Here is a 19,202-nt window from a genome sequence, read left to right on the forward strand (position 1 = left end):
CCTCATTCCCATGAGGTGGTTTAGGCAGACATTCACCATAGTAAACTGGTGCCTCCTCGAAAGGAGGATGTGGGCGCCTGCTCCTGCTGACTCTCAGCCTTTCCTTCTGGGTAAGAACACAGGTCGTTCAGGCGGTGCCCTCCCTTGCAGCCCACGCGAGCTAACAGGGACCCAGGAGTCAGGGGATATGATCCCCCTGGAAAGAACAAACGGCCAGCACCTCCGTCTGAACGGACGTCCGAACAGGTAAGGGGGAGAGACAGGATAAAGGCCCCTGAAGTTCTGGGGACACCACTGTACCCAGGGGCCTTCAGCTCTCAGGGGGGCTTTCCCAGTTTCTGCTGCCCCCCCCCTGAGGAAAGGATAGGGGAACCCCCCGGGAAGGATAAATATATCCCGCCAGACCCAGAGGCTTCCCAGGCATTTGGTCCGGCTCCCAGGGGGAGACCACCAGCCCCAGGCTTCGGTCATTTGGAAAAAAACAAACAGTTTCGCCGTGTAGGGAGAAACACAATCAAAAACTGAGGATCAGGGGGAAGGGTGTGGACTTAAAACAGCTGTTGATTGATTGTGTTTCCTGTGGGGAGGAGCCTCTCATCTCTCAGGTGTGCCGTCCTGGAAGGTGACTTGAGAAAATTTGGATATATATTTTTTTTTTTACTCACCTCTAAATGCCTGTTGCTAGGGGGTCTCTCGTAGTCTGCCTCTTTCAGTGCCTGGGCTGGTGACATCACTTCCGTCTCGGCACAGGAAGGGCTCCGCTCTGCTCCCTCCCTCCTGTCAATCATCTGGGACCCATTACAGGTCCCAGGTGACTGAGCGGCCAATCACGGCGCTCAGCGCCGCTCGCGCATGCGCAGTGGGTGCCAGGCTGTGAAGCCACAGCCCGGCGCCCACAGTTGCAATGCCGGCGCCGAACGGAGGGGAAGACGAGCGGGGCTTCGATCCCCCGCATAGCTGGACCCTGGGACAGGTAAGTGTCCAATTAAAAGTCAGCAGCTGCAGAATCTGCAGCTGCTGACATTTAATTTTTTTTTTTTTTTTGATGGGCCCTCCTCTTTAAAGAGGAACTGCAGTCTGCTCACATAATTTGTAATAAAAACAAATTTGACATTCAGAAACTTCCCTCCAACCACTTTGCATATTATTTTATATATACTGTGATTCTTTACTTGCCAAATATGCTCCACTGAGTCTGACTGAAACCATTCAAACTGTGGGCAGTTGAAGCTGTTGCCTGTTCACTTCCTGGATTTACACAGACACAGAAAGGCACACCTCCAACCTTGCAGTTCTCATTGGCCCTCTTATGACTCACCCCCCCCCCCTCCCTTCCTGGCAAACTCTGAGAGTGAGAGAGAGAGCTGTGCATGATGTCATAAGCCTAGGCCTTTTTACCAGACAAGAAACAGGAAGTGGGCTGTATAAGGTATTTACTGGCAGAAAAAGAAAAATGTTTTACTATTCAAAGTTAAAACAACAAGGGCAGAAGATTTAATAGATGGAAAGACGAAAAAAAACTGAAGTTCCCGCTTTAAATTTATCATGAATACAGAGCTGCATTGATCCGTGACTCTTATTTGCCTACATAGGCAGATAAATCTTAACGTTTTAGCTTAAAGTTTTTAAAGATACATGCTTTCTAATTTATATTAGGTTTCTTTATCAGGCGTCATAATTATTAATAGATCTGTATTATTCTGGTCTCGAATAAAGCGTTTGATTTATACTGAGTGCTCCATTTCCCTTTTTTTTTTCCAAAGTAGATCCAAGCCGGAAGGCAGGGGTATCCAAGATTTTGACCTTCCTGGGCCACATTGGAAGAAGAGGAGTTGTCTTGGGCCACATATAATGAGCAGAAAAAGTCAGGCAGGTCAAGATCAAGTTAACAATCATTGATATAGATAATGAACCCATCTGAGTAATAAAACTTTTTTTTTTGTTATTATAAAAAAGAGGAGAACAACAAAAAACAAATAAAAAAAAACGTTATTCACAGTGGGAGCCTGATGGGCAGGTACTGCAGACTCGATGTCCACTGGCACCCGACGATCATTCGGTCCACAGGCAGAATGGTAGTCTGCCTATGTAACCAAGGCAGATAGTTGTTCCGTCAGGAGGGAAGACACAGATCCTGTGTCTCTGCAAAGCAGAGTTATTCATTATCATCATCCATAGCCTACCATTAGCCTGACCATGGGCTGCTCCCTATATTAATAGAATTGATAAATTCTCACTATTTTATCTTTATTATATTTTCACTATTTCAATTATCACTAGTTTGCGCAGGCTGAGGGTCACACACCCCCTTTTTGTTTCCATTTTTAGATCTGAGATTTTGATTCTTTTAAATTTATTATCTATTAATGAGTAATTAATTCATAGTATTACTCCACTATTGTGGTCATCTACTGACTTGCCTTAAAGTAGCTGAAATCAAATATAATCTCCCCATATTTCTGTTGGTCGGCCTTGTCCTTCAACCTGAATACCGAGGGGACGAACTCAGACAACCTCAGCAGCTCAGCGATGATGGCGTTGCCCCGGGAGACGATCCGCAGGATGGCCTGCCCGCAGAAGTTGTTTTCTGCCAGGAAGTCCAGCATTATTGCTCAGCTGGTGCAGGAGGAAGGAGGAATGGTGACAAGTGAACCTGTATAATAAAAAATAAAAATAAATATTACACAGTATGAAGTGTCAAGTATTTTATATGACACAAAAAAAAAAAGGAAACTTAATAGTAGTCCAAAAACCATTACAGTTCCAAGACAGTCTTCTAACCCTTAAAAAAAAAAATAGTAGAATTGCAACTAAAACCTAACTAGTCTTAATAATGCTCCCTTCCCTCTCTTAACACCTATGCTGACTAGATTGTGTAAAAAGATTTGGCTATTTTCAGTCTGCTCTGGTCCTTTCACATGATCTGATTCCCCTGTGTCAGCGAGTGGAGGCTGCAGGGGAGAGGAAGGAGTGCCGACAAAGGCTCGAGCATGGGAGCCCAAGGCTGATGTCACCACTCCTGACTTTCCAAGCCGTTATAGGACGCTCTTTTCTCTCATCTGCAGCCGCCACTGGCTGATACAGTAGATCATGTGACCGGACCAGAGTGGGCTGAAAATAGGCAAGTATATACATCTTTTTTTTTTTTTTTTTTTACACAGATTAAGCAGTATAGGTGTTAGAAGGAGGAAAGACACATTTTAAAGATTAGTAACGTGGTAGCCTGGAGTTCTAGTTTATTTCAACTATAACTAGTCTACCCAGCGGCTGGCTTCAGGGGAGAGGAGAGAATGCTAGGGCAGTGACGTCACCCATAGGATTACTATGGGGCACCCGATGTCAGCTGTCCCTCCTCTCCCCTAAAAAGGGCCGCTGGGACCTGATCATGTGACCAGACCAGAGAATAGGTAAGTATATGCATCTTCCTTCTACAGGGTAGTTGATATATGAAGGGGGGTGGGAGCCGTTTTAAGTCAAGTTAGTCCCCTTTCACACTGAGGCAGTTTTCAGGCGTTTTATCATTATAAATAGCCTCCAAAATGCACCTGAAAACTGCCTCCCATTCTGTGCAGTGTGTGCTTTCACACTGGGGTGGTGCGCTTGCGGGATGTTAGGAAAAGTCCTGCAAGCAGCATCTTTGGGGCGGCTAGGGATCGTTGTATTTAGCGCTCCCAAAATGCCCCTGTCCATTGCACTGAATAAGCAGCGCCTTAAAAGCGTTTTGAAAGGGCCGCAAAACAGGACTCCTTACCTTTTTTTTTAGGGTAAAAAAAACCAGCCCCGGTAGTGGCTGAAAAGTGCCCCAAAAATGAGTGTCGCTTTAGCGCTAACGGCACAGCACTGCAGAGTGAAAGCCCTCTTAGAGCCTGGAATTACACTTTAAAGCGGAACTAAACCCATCAATTTAGCAGTTAAAAAAAAATCTGTTACATTTCTGGCATGTTGAGAATCCTGTCACTTTTGCTTGTGTACTCAACCAAACTGTCAAATTATCAAATGGCTGGTGTCATAACGGATCACATGTGCAGCACCATGGCAGTTGCAGATCAAACTGAGGCTGCTTCCCTTGGCTGAAAAGGAGAGTTTAGTTCCGCTTTAAAGTGGAGCCCCAGGCTCCTTCAGAAAAAAATTTAAGTCAGCAGCTACAAATACTGTAGCTGCTGACTTTTAATATTAGGACACTCACCTGTCCACGAATCCAGCGGTGTCTTCACCCGATTTTTCAATCGGCTCTACGGGTGCTGCCGCCACCATCTTGGATAAGGGAAACCGACAGTGAAGCCTTGCGGCTTCGCGCTGCGCTTTGTGAATGGCCGGCAGGGGAAGGAGGAGGGGGCCGAACTTCCGAATGAGTTTGCCGTGGCAAAGTCAGCCGGAAGTAGGAGCGGGTACCTGTCAAAACCAGGGGGGAGGAGGCAAATAAGCAGAGCTTCCCCTTTTGGGTGGAGCTCTGCTTTAAATTGAATGCAGATCTTAACTGAATGACAACAACTGATAGACTTAATGGTAACTGTATTTTCATGCATCTTCCTGGATAGCTACTCTCCAACATTAAACACAATCCAACACATAGCTAAAAGCCCATCCCATCCCCCGCATCCTCAGGGTAATAAAAGTGAGAACTGTCACCATAGAGCATCAGGGGAAATCATACGGGGGAGATTTACTAAAATTGATGCACACAGAATCTGCTGCAGGTGGGAATAAAAACCAATCAGCTTCCAGGTTTTATTGGCAAAGCTTAATGGTTACTATGCACAGCTGCACCAGATTCTGGGTGCTCCAGTTTTAGTAAATCTCCCCCAAAGTTACATAAAAAAATGTAATTGCAGTAGAAGCCACAGATGGGTATATGGATATTATCCTAGAAGATTAATGGAAATACGGTTATGTGGTTGCAGTCCAACTGTTGTTTTGCCACAATCATCTTCCAGGACAGCTACAAAAGTGGATCTACTAAAAACTTAAGGGTTAAATTAACCTATGACAGACCTTTAAAAAAAAAAAAAAAATGAACAAGCAGGTTCTTTATTGCAGAAGAGACATGCAATGTCGCTATTGCATTAAAACACACTTACGCTTGGTACACAAGATTCATTTTTTTTGTTCAACCCAGCGGGCTTAACGAAAAAAGAAAAAAAAAAGAAGAAAAAACAAAAACTGAACAGCTCAGGAGGAGCCGCTATACTAACTATGCAATGTTAGTACAGCAATCTCCCTGCTGTGCTATTGTGTTCTGACAGGGAACAAACCGGCCACCATATGCACGGGCCGAATGTTGGCTGGTTTCTTTTGAACCGGCCGATGCCGCCCGACATTTCCGCCTGTGTGTACTAGGGGTTGACAATGTTTTTTTCAGGGCCGATACGTTACCGATTTTTCAGCCATCTTCCAGGCCGATAGCCGATATCAGGTGACGATATTTTGTACATTTAACTTTTTTTTTTTTTTTTTTTAACACTGTCCTTTTAATTCTTTAGTTTATCACTTTTATTGCTGTCACAAGGAATGTAACATCTTTGTGACAGTAATATGCAGTGACAGGTACTCTTTATGGAGGGATCGGGGTCTATAAGACCCCAAACACCTCCTCTGCAATTGAAAGTATTAAAAAGAACAACTTAAAGCAATATCGGTACATTTCTGGCCGAAACCAATACTTTGAAAAATGTGAATATCGGCCCCCGATAATCTGCCACTTCTATAATTGGGTTGACCCCTAGTGTGTACTAGGCTTTACAGTATCTGCTTGTTTGCAATCCTCTACAAAATGTCCAACTAGAAAAAAAGAAGTTCCCCTTGGGGTTTGGACTTTGGCACTCAGATAAATGTAACAACTTAATGTAGTAAAAAAAACAAGATGTGCAGCTCCATTCACATTTCTGGCACAGTGGCAGTGTGCAGGGATGAATGATTAGTGCACATGCGTAGGAGTGATGTCATCCTGCACCAGCCAATGAAGATTGCCAAAGACTGAAAATTGGAAGAAGCTAGCGGGAAGATGCCGGCGATTGACCTCAAGGGTACCGCACCCGATTTTAGTTCCACTTCAAAAATACCCAGACAAAGGGCCCCCCAGTAGGTTGAAAATAACTGTTCAGCTTTAACCCCTTCCCACCCTCTGTCGGGGGCCCTTTAAGTGAGTCTTAATGCCAGGAGGTGGGACAGACTTCCCGATCACATGATTACTGTGATTGACTGTCACAGTGGTCGATTGGCTCTGCCCCTCGGTGCACCAACCAGCCACAGCAGATTTCACTCTCTAATAGAGTTTAGCAGGCTGTCGGTAGAAGGGTGGGACAGTGGACCTGTGACTCCCAGCTGCACCTATACGCCAGGATCTCATGTATCCGGGCTGACACACCTTAATCTGCACTTACTCTTCAGATCTGAAAAGAACGTGGTGCTTTCAGGATCTGGATATATAAAAAGTTTACACAGAACACACTTCTTGCAAATGTCAGAGATGCGTTAGATCCACCACCGCACACTGCCTTTCCCTCAGCTCCCATCCACAAGCTAAGAAGGAGATCTGTCTACCAGGTGGGCCTAGACACCTTTTCCAGCGTACCTCCAAAGGCAAGGGGCAAGGGGCCAGGAGCGCCCCCCCCCCGAAACATTCCTGGGTGGCTAAGGCCTGGCACAGAAAAAGAAAATAAATGACCCAAACATAAAAATAAATAAAGATGACCCCGCTTGTTCCTGGACAGTAGGAAATGAATGAGACTGAGGAGAAGGGGAGTGGGAGGGGATTCCTGAGGGCAGAGAGGTCTGTGTGGTCAGGACAGTGAGATAAGCAGTGCTGGATGTAAACAAACACCAGAGGCTTCAGTTGTCATACTCAGTATACATTTACAGGGGAGGAATCAGACCAGGGGAAAGGGGGAAAACTGATAAGTGTACTTTGCTTTAAAGAGTACCTATAAAGAGTAACCAGTCAGAGCCCTGGGAATCATCCTGTACTTCCTGGTATGATGACCATGTGACTTTCTGCCCCTCCCTCCCCTGATGCAGCAAACCCTGTGCGGTCACATGGGGCAGAGGTAGGTTCTTAGCAGTGTGCAGACTCCAACCCCGACCGCCATAAAGCCGTGGGGGAAGGGATCAGTATTGAAGGAGGGGGGCCACGAAGAGAACCTGTACTGTCCTCTGAATGGGCAAAGTGACAGATGAGGAGAGGAGGCTGACAGAAAGTGATTACAGAGACTGGGGGCACCTACCTGCCTCAGGACAGGCTACCCCACTAACAGACTGAGGGCACCTACCTGTGTCAAACCACCTTACTCTCCCTGACAGAGCCAGGGGGCACCTACCTGTGTCTGAGCAGCCTATCCTCCCTGAGACTGGGAACATCTACCTGTCTCTGAACAAACTGGGGACAGCTACCCGTGTCAGAGCACCCTACCCACTCGACAGAGACTGGAGACACCTACCCGTGTCAGAGCACCCCACCAACCCGACAGAGACTGGAGACACCTACCCGTGTCAGAGCACCCTACCAACCCGACAGAGACACCTACCCACTCCGACAGAGACACCTACCCATGTCAGAGCACCCTACCCACCCGACAGAGACTGGAGACACCTACCCGTGTCAGAGCACCCCACCAACCCGACAGAGACACCTACCCACTCCGACAGGGACACCTACCCATGTCAGAGCACCCTACCCACCCGACAGAGACTGGAGACACCTACCCGTGTCAGAGCACCCTACCAACCCGACAGAGACACCTACCCACTCCGACAGAGACACCTACCCGTGTCAGAGCACCCTACCCACCCGACAGAGACTGGAGACACCTACCCGTGTCAGAGCACCCTACCAACCCGACAGAGACACCTACCCACTCCGACAGAGACACCTACCCACTCCGACAGAGACACCTACCCATGTCAGAGCACCCTACCCACCCCGACAGAGACACCTACCCATGTCAGAGCACCCTACCCACCCCGACAGAGACACCTACCCATGTCAGAGCACCCTACCCACCCCGACAGAGACACCTACCCATGTCAGAGCACCCTACCAACCCGACAGAGACTGGAGACACCTACCCATGTCAGAGCACCCTACCAACCCGACAGAGACTGGAGACACCTACCCATGTCAGAGCACCCTACCAACCCGACAGACTGGAGACACCTACCTGCGTCACAGCACCCTACCAATCCGACAGAGACTGGAGACACCTACCTGCGTCAGAGCACCCTACCCACCCCGACAGAGACACCTACCCACCCCGACAGAGACACCTACCCGTGTCAGAGCACCCTACCCACCCGACAGAGACTGGAGACACCTACCCGTGTCAGAGCACCCTACCAACCCGACAGAGACACCTACCCACTCCGACAGAGACACCTACCCACTCCGACAGAGACACCTACCCATGTCAGAGCACCCTACCCACCCCGACAGAGACACCTACCCATGTCAGAGCACCCTACCCACCCCGACAGAGACACCTACCCATGTCAGAGCACCCTACCAACCCGACAGAGACTGGAGACACCTACCCATGTCAGAGCACCCTACCAACCCGACAGAGACTGGAGACACCTACCCATGTCAGAGCACCCTACCAACCCGACAGACTGGAGACACCTACCTGCGTCACAGCACCCTACCCACCCCGACAGAGACACCTACCCACCCCGACAGAGACACCTACCCGTGTCAGAGCACCCTACCCACCCCGACAGAGACTGGAGACACCTACCCGTGTCAGAGCACCCTACCCACCCCGACAGAGACTGGAGACACCTACCCGTGTCAGAGCACCCTACCCACCCCGACAGAGACTGGAGACACCTACCCGTGTCAGAGCACCCTACCCACCCCGACAGAGACTGGAGACACCTACCCGTGTCAGAGCACCCTACCCACCCCGACAGAGACTGGAGACACCTACCCGTGTCAGAGCACCCTACCCACCCCGACAGAGACTGGAGACACCTACCCGTGTCAGAGCACCCTACCCACCCCGACAGAGACTGGAGACACCTACCCGTGTCAGAGCACCCTACCCACCCCGACAGAGACTGGAGACACCTACCCGTGTCAGAGCACCCTACCCACCCCGACAGAGACTGGAGACACCTACCCGTGTCAGAGCACCCTACCCACCCCGACAGAGACTGGAGACACCTACCCGTGTCAGAGCACCCTACCCACCCCGACAGAGACTGGAGACACCTACCCGTGTCAGAGCACCCTACCCACCCCGACAGAGACTGGAGACACCTACCCGTGTCAGAGCACCCTACCCACCCCGACAGAGACTGGAAACACCTACCCGTGTCAGAGCACCCTACCCACCCCGACAGAGACTGGAGACACCTACCCGTGTCAGAGCACCCTACCCACCCCGACAGAGACTGGAGACACCTACCCGTGTCAGAGCACCCTACCAACCCGACAGAGACTGGAGACACCTACCCGTGTCAGAGCACCCTACCAACCCGACAGAGACTGGAGACACCTACCCGTGTCAGAGCACCCTACCCACCCCGACAGAGACTGGAGACACCTACCCGTGTCAGAGCACCCTACCCACCCCGACAGAGACTGGAGACACCTACCCGTGTCAGAGCACCCTACCCACCCCGACAGAGACTGGAGACACCTACCCGTGTCAGAGCACCCTACCCACCCCGACAGAGACTGGAGACACCTACCCGTGTCAGAGCACCCTACCAACCCGACAGAGACTGGAGACACCTACCCGTGTCAGAGCACCCTACCAACCCGACAGAGACACCTACCTGCGTCAGAGCACCCTACCAACCCGACAGAGACACCTACCTGCGTCAGAGCACCCTACCAACCCGACAGAGACACCTATCTGCGTCAGAGCACCCTACCAACCCGACAGAGACTGGAGACACCTACCTGCGTCAGAGCACCCTACCAACCCGACAGAGACTGGAGACACCTACCTGCGTCAGAGCACCCTACTCACCCGACAGAGACTGGAGACACCTACCCGTGTCAGAGCACCCTACTCCCCCCTGATAGGATCTGTGGACACCAACCTGGGTCAGTGCAAACTGGGGACACCTACCTGTGTCTTTACACCCAACCCCCCTGGTAGGAACTGGGAATGCCTGCCTGTGTCAGAGCACCCTACTCCCCTGACAGGAACTGGATTCACCTACCTGTGTCTGAACACCTTACCCCCATAGGAAATGGGGACATCTACCAGCGTGTGCGCCCCCATCCCCGTACTTGGAACACCTACCTGTGTCAGAGCAGCAATGCAGTAGCGGCCATCCCACCCCCTGGTCTCGCTCACACCACTCACTGACATCCAATCACATGATCTGTCACCGCTCCGTCATGTGACCTCCGGCGCCAACTGATGACGACACCGCTGCCATGACTACAATCCCAGAAGGAGGCGGGGCCGGAGCTGAGAGGATTTGGCGCTGTGTAGTGACATGCTGGATCGGCTCTGATTGAGGGATACGCAGCAAGCAGGTAGGGGGGGACTACAACTCCCAGCATGGCCTCATGTATAGTGACCGAGCCCTGTACCGTCTCCTCACTAGCAGGCTTTGTGTTCCTGAACGCCTGTGTGAGAAGGCTGTGATGGAAGCAGCGAGTGGCCTGCTGGCCTCTATGTCATTCCAATGGCTTCACTACTTTTACCTGGAACACGTGTGACACTGAGGAGTGAGGACAACACTGGCAGCATGCTTGTCCAGGTGCAGGGACTCCAGAGGCAGCCAGTCAGATGGTATTTTGTAATAGGGGGATGGTAATGGCCTGCCATGCCCCCCCCCCCAGTGTCTGGTTCCCCGTGATGTGGACTGGGCGGGCGCACCTGTGTACGCTGCTGGATCCCCAAACACAACAAAACCCTTCACAGACATGGAAGCCGCCATCTTTACTTCTGTGGGATCTGCGGTTGCCATGGTGCTGCACATGTGATCTGTTTATGACACCGCCCATTGGATGGTTTGACAGTTCAGCTGAGAGCACAAGCAACTGAGACTGTCATCACTCCCGGCATGCCTGTTTTGGTAAACAGCTACGTTGACGGGTTTTAGTTCCACTTTAAATACAAGGCATGCTGTGCATGATAAGCGACACAGTTGCTTGTGTTTCTCAGCTGAACTGTCAAGCCATCAAATGGTTGGAGACATACCATACCACATGGACAGCGCCATGGCAACTGCAGATCAAACAGAGGCCAATATGGCGGCTTCCCTGGCTGTAAAGGATCGGAGAGTTTACTTCCACTTTAACCCCCTAACATGCCTCTTTAAGAAATCAGAAGGAGACAGTAGGGGGTACTACTACAAGTATTACCAAGAGGGCGGACTTTTTAGGCCAGGAAACAATGGAAGAGGAAACGATATAAACAATCAAATCTATTAAAAAAATATACATTACAAACATTATTATCAAAGCAGGTAAAAATTGTAGCATATATGCATCTGAGTTTTTATGTGCAGTGAGCCCTTGTGCGTCTACGCGTTTCGCCGTTAGGCTTCTTCAGGACACGGCCAAGGTTCAAAGACGAAACAGATAAGAGAACAGATTTCTCTATCTTGTATTTGGATTATAATATCATATATACCCACGTTTGGGTGAGCAATGCTAATGGCTAATAAAGCCAAAACAATAGCCCGCTGTATATAAACAAATCCTAGAGAGCGCGCCCCTGGGAGACAACAAAACACTGCACATGTGCACATGGGTGTGTCGTGTTTTGCTGTCTCCCAGGGGCACACTCTCTATATGATTTCTTTATATACAGCGGGCTGTTGTTTTGGCTTTATTAGCCATTAGCATTGCTGGATCCTAACAAGGATTTCTTTCCCATACATATGTTGGACATTATCCTGGCCCCGCTGGCCTCTTACAGATTTGGAATATAGGCCTTCACTTCCCCCTGCTCATAGATCTTGTTAAAATAATTGAGATTCATCTAAACTTTCAAAACTCACTGTTCACCCGATCGTGGGTCTATATATGATATTATAATCCAAATACAAGATTTCTCTTATCTGTTTCTTCTTTGAACTTTGGCCGTGTCCTGAAGAAGCCTAACGGCGAAACGCGCAGACGCACAAGGGCTCACTGCACATAAAAAAAAACCCAGATGCATATATGCTACCTTTTTTGATAATAATGTTTGTAATGTATATTTTTTCAATAAATTTGATTGTTTATATTTCCTCTTCCATTGTTTCTTGGCCTAAAAAGTTCGCCCTCTTGGTAATACTTGTAGTAGTACCCCCTACTGTCTCCTCAATATTTATGGACGTGGCTATTTAGTGCATTTTTTCTTCTTATCTATGAAAGCAGAAGGAGGTGTGGCTCCTGTTTCCTGTGACTGATGTGATTGGCTCTCGCAGTAGTCACATGATCAGAAGCTGGCCCCCACTTAGAAGGCGTGACGGTGAGCTGTCGGTGACAACCAGCCAATGCGCTCCCAGACCACCGTGGATGCACATGTGCGATGTCAGCAATCAACTGATTAAAGATCCAGTCTGAGTTGTCCCCGATCATGTGATCACCAGAACAGCCAATCATGGGAATTGAAATGGGCTGGAGGCTTCTCTAGCCTGTAGATGGAGCTGCCTCACTGTACATTCACACACTGCGCACACAGAAAGAAGTACAATGGTAGCAATAGAGGATAACCGTTTCCCAGCTGGACGGCACCAGCGCCGATGTGGGTGGATGTACCTGTATGCCCTCTCACATTGCCCACTCATGCACGCTTTCTGGAGTGAGCCCGTGGGATCAGTGACCCACTGTGTTCACCGGACACAGCCGATCACCCATCGTTGTCCTGGACCACTGTGACTGGCCATGGTATCATGTGAAAGGTCTGACCAATCCCAGCAAGCACATGATCTGTAGTTAACAATGATATTGTTTACTATGGTGTGAGCTCTGTGATTGGTCACAGCGGTCACATGGTACCATATATATAGATAAAGGGCCAAGGGGGTACCACATCCATATTAAATTGCTAAAGAAAAAAGGGGAACGTTTGAGCGGACTTTTTTAGGTACCAGAAAAGGAATACAAAATATTATTAGAAAAATAATTAATTTATTAAACATAGATCTAAAAATTTGACAATATTACATTAAAAACAGATAGTGTTGGCTTCCAATAGAATAAGCCACACATTGTATGTGTATTGCTCCCTGTTGCTGCTTAAATATGGCAGGTCGACGTTTCGCTTTCGCTTCCTCAGGACCTATATGCCTGACACCAAGCAGAGGGATTCTGCATAAGAAAGGGAAATAATCATATTTCAAATATGGACAATGGGTACAGATATACATATCAAAAGGTGAGATGTCCCAGAAAGACCATATAAGTGATGCATAGAGGAAACCACTCACTTAGACCAGCATAACTCTCATACACATGACATGCCCCACGCCATCCCAGGGTGCCTGGATGGTACCAAGAATCACAAGGATACCCAGAGGGATCAATCAAAAATCCTAAATAGTATAAAAATATGCATGCTATAAATAATCCAAAAACCTTGGGATGGAATTAGAAAAAAAAATGAATAAAAAAGAATAATAATAAGTAGCCCTAAATTCAGCAAATACTCACTTGGCTATGGAGATGTAAAAGTTTCAATATTAAGCCTGGCGGGTGTAAGTGTACCAGACTGGACTCTAGATGAAAGGACAGTGGCTGTGGGCTAAAATGAAAAAAGGCAGTCGGAAGTATAGACAGCTAAAGAACCCCAGTAAGGTCTATGATTAAATAATGAACAGAGGTTACCTCAAAAGAGAATGGTGAGGCCTCAGAACATATGCAGGACATGGTACCATAGTCAGTCACAGTGGTCCAGGACAATGTGATAGCTGTGACTAGTCACATCATCACAGTAGTATATAAGGTTTCATGAAATATAGTGTTTTTTTATATTTGTATTTTGATTAAAAATGTATAAAAATATTTAAAAGTATAGTGACAGAAAATAAGGCAGAACAAATGCAGTATCACAGTAGGTATGGACAGTGACAATGTATGAGAAATCGTATGTCACATATAAAGGACAACGTAACTCAAGCACACCAGAGGCTGATGTGAAATCTTACAATAATAAAAATGTTCCAAAAAGGAAAAAGCACACCATGAATATCATAATCGGAGCAAGGGACACCAATCATTGTAGAGGACTACTGAGAGTAGCCCTGGTTATCATGTGACCGCTCTGACCGAGCAGTGGTCAGCGAGCACATTATTATTATTCTTATTATTCATGATTTATATAGCGCCAACAGTTTACGCAACGCTTTACAATGGACTGTACATGAACTGTAGTAAACAATGATATCGTTGTTTACTACTGTGTGAGATCTGTGATCGGTCACAGCGATCACATGGTACCATGGCCAGTCACAGTGGCCCTGTACCATGTGGTAGTGGTGACCAGTCACAGCATCATAGTAGTATATAAGGTTTCATGAAACAGTCTTTTACTGATTGCTTATTACAGTGTGATCACTGTAATAAGCAATCACAGTGTAAAAAAATAAAAACCTGACCCCCCCCCCCCCACACACACACACAGAATAGTACAGTGTCACTATGGTAACACTGCACTGTTCTGGTGACAGTTAAGGATAAGCTCTGGCGTGTCCGCAAGCTGCACATGCCGAGCCCGCCAGGAAGTCGGTGCTGTGCTAATCACAGGCAGTGAGACATTTCCTGATCTCCGCAACCGCACATCGGGAAATGTCTCACTGCTTGTGATTAGCACTGTGCAGTGCTGACTTCCTGGCGGGCTCAGCATGTGCAGCTTGCGAACATGCCAGAGCTCATCATTAGTGACAGTATTAAAAAAGAAAATAAAAAAAAATGTGTGTGTGTATTATAATATATTTTTTTTTACATACTCTCACCAGTCAGTGTCCCTGATCACTGCCACACCAGTCCGTGTCCCTGATCACTGCCACACCAGTCCGTGTCCCTGATCACTGCCACACCAGTCCGTGTTCCTGATCACTGCCACACCAGTCCGTGTCCCTGATCACTGCCACACCAGTCCGTGTCCCTGATCACTGCCACACCAGTCCGTGTCCCTGATCACTGCCACACCAGTCCGTGTCCCTGATCACTGCCACACCAGTCCGTGTCCCTGATCACTGCCACACCAGTCCGTGTCCCTGATCACTGCCACACCAGTCCGTGTCCCTGATCACTGCCACACCAGTCCGTGTCCCTGATCACTGCCACACCAGTCCGTGTCCCTGATCACTGCCACACCAGTCCGTGTCCCTGATCACTGCCACACCAGTCCGTGTCCCTGATCACTGCCACACCAGTCCGTGTCCCTGATCACTGCCACACCAGTCCGTGTCCCTGATCACTGCCACACCAGTCAGTGTCCCTGATCACCGCCCCATCAGTTTCAGTGTCTCCTGTTCTGGTGCTCCAGGGCCTCCAAAAATGTGATGGGTATTCCAAAAATTTGATGTGTTTATTTATGAAGGTGCTCCTTGGATTTTGGGCCCCTACGTGCGGCTAGGCTGTGGAAAAAGTCTCACATATATGGTATTACCATACTCAGGAGATATTGCAGAATGTGTTTTGGGGTGTAATTATAAGTATGCCTATGCTTTGTGTGAAAAATAATTTTGTTAAAATGTCACCTTTTGAAAAAAAAAATTTTTTTGTTCATTTTCCAGGAAACTGTGACAAAAAAATTACAACTTCAAAAAACTTCCCATGCCTCCTTACTAAAAACCTTGGACTGTCGGGGTCATGGGGGGGGGGTATTTGTACTGTTCTGGCATTTTTAGGCCTCAAGAAATGATATAGTCCATCAGGATTGATTGATTTTCAGATATATACCATAGTTTGTGGGTTATTTTCACCACAGAAATGTAGCACAATACATTTTTAGCCCAAATTTATGAAGAAAGAAAGAAAGAAAAACACGTTTTTATTTTCAAAATGTTTGATCTTTATTAGCGGCCATAAAATAAAAAACAGTGGTGATTATATACCACCAAAAGAAAGCTCAGTCTTTCTCAAACAAATAATACAAATGTTATTTAGGTACAGTGTTGTATACCTGAGTAATTGTCATTCAATTTTTGAGCTGAAAGCTGAAAATTCGCCTGGACAGGAAGGGGGTCAAAGTGTCCGGACTTGAGGTGATTAAAGGCTAAGTTTACCTTCTGGGGAGAAAAAAATAAAAATGCTAATTTTTCTGCAGAAAAAAAAAAAAATTGTGCGTTTTATAATTTTTTTCTCGCAGGAGCCTGGAAAGGATTGCATCAGTAGATTGTGGGTGCAATGCCAGGCTCCTGAAGACTCTCAGGATAGCTGTGTACCCGTACCTCCCATACAGGCAGTTACTGAAGTCCAGGAAGATCAATGAACTATAAGACCGCTCACCAGCGTCCTCGCTCGCAGTCCATTGAGAACTACAAGCTGTCTGCTGCAGTGGAAGATGGTACTTGTAGTCCATTTATTTACAGATCTCTTTGAGTGAATGACGTGGCTCTGTGGGCGGAGCTCTGCATAGCTGCGCAATTTTTAAATTGATGCAGAGAGCAGAACCCCCCATTTGCTTTTCAGAGGGGCAGTAATGTTTTCAGCAAGTGTAAACCAGTCCTAAGGGCTCACTGGCCAGCTCTGCCTAGCTGTATGCCCCTTCACAAGGTCACATGACTGTTTTCTGTATTTTAATCAATGTGTGTGTACTCCATGGAGGATATTCATTATTGTAGATATGTTTCACGATTAGTGTCTAGGGAAGTTATTACGAATCTGTTTAGGTGTCAGAGCCCATTACCAAGCCAGGACCCCAGATTGTGTGCCTTTTCAGTGTATTTATTGCAAGCTATTGACCATTTTGTATTTTTTTTTTTTTTTTGCAGGTGTCTATTACAACATGGCCGGTCACGATGTGCCATTCAGTTTCTCATCGTTGGACACGTCTATATCCTCCCTGAAGAACTGCCAGACTTATGTAGACACAGGGATGGACATTGCCACCGGCGTGGCGCTGGATCTTCTGCAGAGCGGTTGTAAGTTCTGACTTCATTTTCCTTGACTGGTGAATTCTATGTAGATGTGTAGAATGCTGACATCGCTATCTGACCAGCCGGGGATTTAATTTGTTGCTGGAAATACAAAGTAGGGCCATGTCATATCCCAGTTTGTACATTTTAAAAGTGGTTCTGAATCCTTAAGGTTTTTTTTTATTTTAATACATTTTATGCATTAAGATAAAAAAAACCCTTCTTTTGCAAAGAACCCCCCACCCTTATACTTACCTGAGCCTGCTCTGGGTCCAGTGCTGTGTACAAGAACATTGGCTCCACTAGCTCTGTCCCTCCTTGGCTCCCGCTCCTGTCAGTCAAATCCTATGACGAGGTAGGGGATGGGGCTGAACAGTTTTATTTGGGTGCACTCAGCGGTGGGGGGATAGAGGAGCCAGGAGCACCAGTGGGGGACCAAAGAAGAAGAGGATCAGGACTGCTCTGTGCAAAACCACTGCACAGAGCAGGTAGATATGATATGTTTATTATTTTTATTTTAAAAAATGTAAGTTGTAATACCACTTTAACCACTTGACCTCCCGAAGATTTACACCCCTTCATGACCAGGCCATTTTTTGCAATACGGCATTATGTTACTTTAACTGACAATTGCGCAGTTGTGCGATGCTGTACCCAAATACATTTATGTCCTTTTTTCCTAGCAAATAGAGCTTTCTTTTGGTGGTATTTGATCACCTCCTGGGTTTTTTATTTTTTGCGCTATAAGCCAAATAAGACCGACAATTTTGAAAAGCAAACAATATTTTTTACTTTCTGCTATAAAACACATCTAATAAAAATAATGTAAAAAAATCTAATTTCTTCATCAATTTATGCCAATATGTATTCTGCTACATATTTTTGGTAACAAAAATCCCAGTAAGCTTATATTGATTGTTTTGCGCAAAAGTTGTAGTGTCAACAAACTATGGGATATTTTTATTTATTTTACTAGTAATGGCGGCGCTCAGCGACTTATAGCTGGACTGCGATATTGCGGCAGACATTTTGACACTAACTGACACTTTTAACACTTTGTTAAGTGACCAGTGACCAGTGACCCTTATGCCCCGTACACACAGTCGGACATTGATCGGACATTCAGACAACAAAATCCTAGGAATTTTTTCCGACGGATGTTGGCTCAAACTTGTCTTGCATACACACGGTCACACAAAGTTGTCGGCAAATCCGATCATTCTGAACGCGGTGACGTAAAACACGTACGTCGGGACTATAAACGGGGCAGTAGCCAATAGCTTTCATCTCTTTATTTATTCTGAGCATGCGTGGCACTTTGTGCATCGGATCTGTGTACACACGATCGGAAATTCCAACAACGGATTTTGTTTTCGGAAAATTTTATAGCCTGCTCTCAAACTTTGTGTGTCGGGAAATCCGATGGAAAATGTGTGATGGAGCCTACACACGGTCGGAATTTCCGACAACAAGGTCCTATCACACGTAATTTATTTAACCACTTCGCGCCTGCGCTATAGCCGAAAGACGGCTACAGAGCGGCGCTCAATTGCCGGGAGGGCGTCCCTGGACATCTTCCTGTTTACTTCCCCTCTGCGCGCCGCCGCACGTGCGCATCAGGGGAAATCTGTGTTGGCCATGTCCCTTGGACACAGCCAATCACAGATCGTGCTAAATGGCCAATCATAGCAGCCATTTAGCACTCGATCGGCGTGTCCAATGAGTGATGATCTCATATGTAAACATATGAGATCATCTCTCATTGCCGGCTCTCCCTCCTCACACAGAGACAGGAGGAGGGAGAGCTTCTGTGCTGCAGCTTGTGAGTGTACACACAAAAAAAATGAAAATACAGTGCTCACAGTACCTGTCAGTGCCATCTGTCCCCAGTGCCAGCTGTCCTCATCATGTGCCATCTGTTATCAGTGTCACGTGTCATCAGTGCCACATCAGTGCCATCTGTCATCAGTGCCACGTATTAGTGCCATCTGTCATCAGTGCCACATATTAGTGCCATCTGTCATCAGTGCCACATCAGTGTCACGTGCCATCAGTGCCACGTATCAGTGTCATCAGTGTCACGTGTCATTGTCCTGGTGCTCCAGGGCCTTCAAAAGTGTAATAGGTAGTCAACAAGTTAGATGTGTAATTTATGCTCCTAGAACACGTGA

At 47.3% G+C, this 19,202-nt stretch overlaps 2 protein-coding genes across 3 annotated transcripts in view; one reads left to right on the forward strand and one right to left on the reverse strand.

Moving 5' to 3' along the window:
- The window catches only part of WASHC5 (WASH complex subunit 5), a 112,736-nt gene extending 102,334 nt beyond the window's left edge, over positions 1–10,402 (reverse strand). The window contains exons 1-2 of the mRNA XM_073632233.1: positions 10,248–10,402; positions 2,421–2,653 (exon numbers count right to left, since the gene is read on the reverse strand). Coding sequence (XP_073488334.1) covers positions 2,421–2,606 — 186 coding nt within the window. The 5' untranslated portion in view covers positions 2,607–2,653; positions 10,248–10,402. The remainder of the gene's footprint in view (positions 1–2,420; positions 2,654–10,247) is intronic.
- Positions 10,338–19,202, forward strand: part of NSMCE2 (NSE2 (MMS21) homolog, SMC5-SMC6 complex SUMO ligase) — a 422,041-nt gene continuing 413,176 nt past the window's right edge. Inside the window, exons 1-3 of one of the 2 annotated variants that reach the window (XM_073632234.1) lie at positions 10,365–10,486; positions 16,263–16,460; positions 16,888–17,037. In XM_073632234.1, coding sequence (XP_073488335.1) covers positions 16,382–16,460; positions 16,888–17,037 — 229 coding nt within the window. In that variant the 5' untranslated portion in view covers positions 10,365–10,486; positions 16,263–16,381. Of the gene's footprint in view, positions 10,487–16,262; positions 16,461–16,887; positions 17,038–19,202 lie in introns of both variants that reach the window. The other variant, XM_073632235.1, reaches the window with a different exon arrangement.

The sequence above is a fragment of the Aquarana catesbeiana genome, linkage group LG05 (genome assembly GCF_042186555.1).
Source record: "Aquarana catesbeiana isolate 2022-GZ linkage group LG05, ASM4218655v1, whole genome shotgun sequence".
In the NCBI taxonomy this organism is placed as follows: domain Eukaryota; kingdom Metazoa; phylum Chordata; class Amphibia; order Anura; family Ranidae; genus Aquarana; species Aquarana catesbeiana.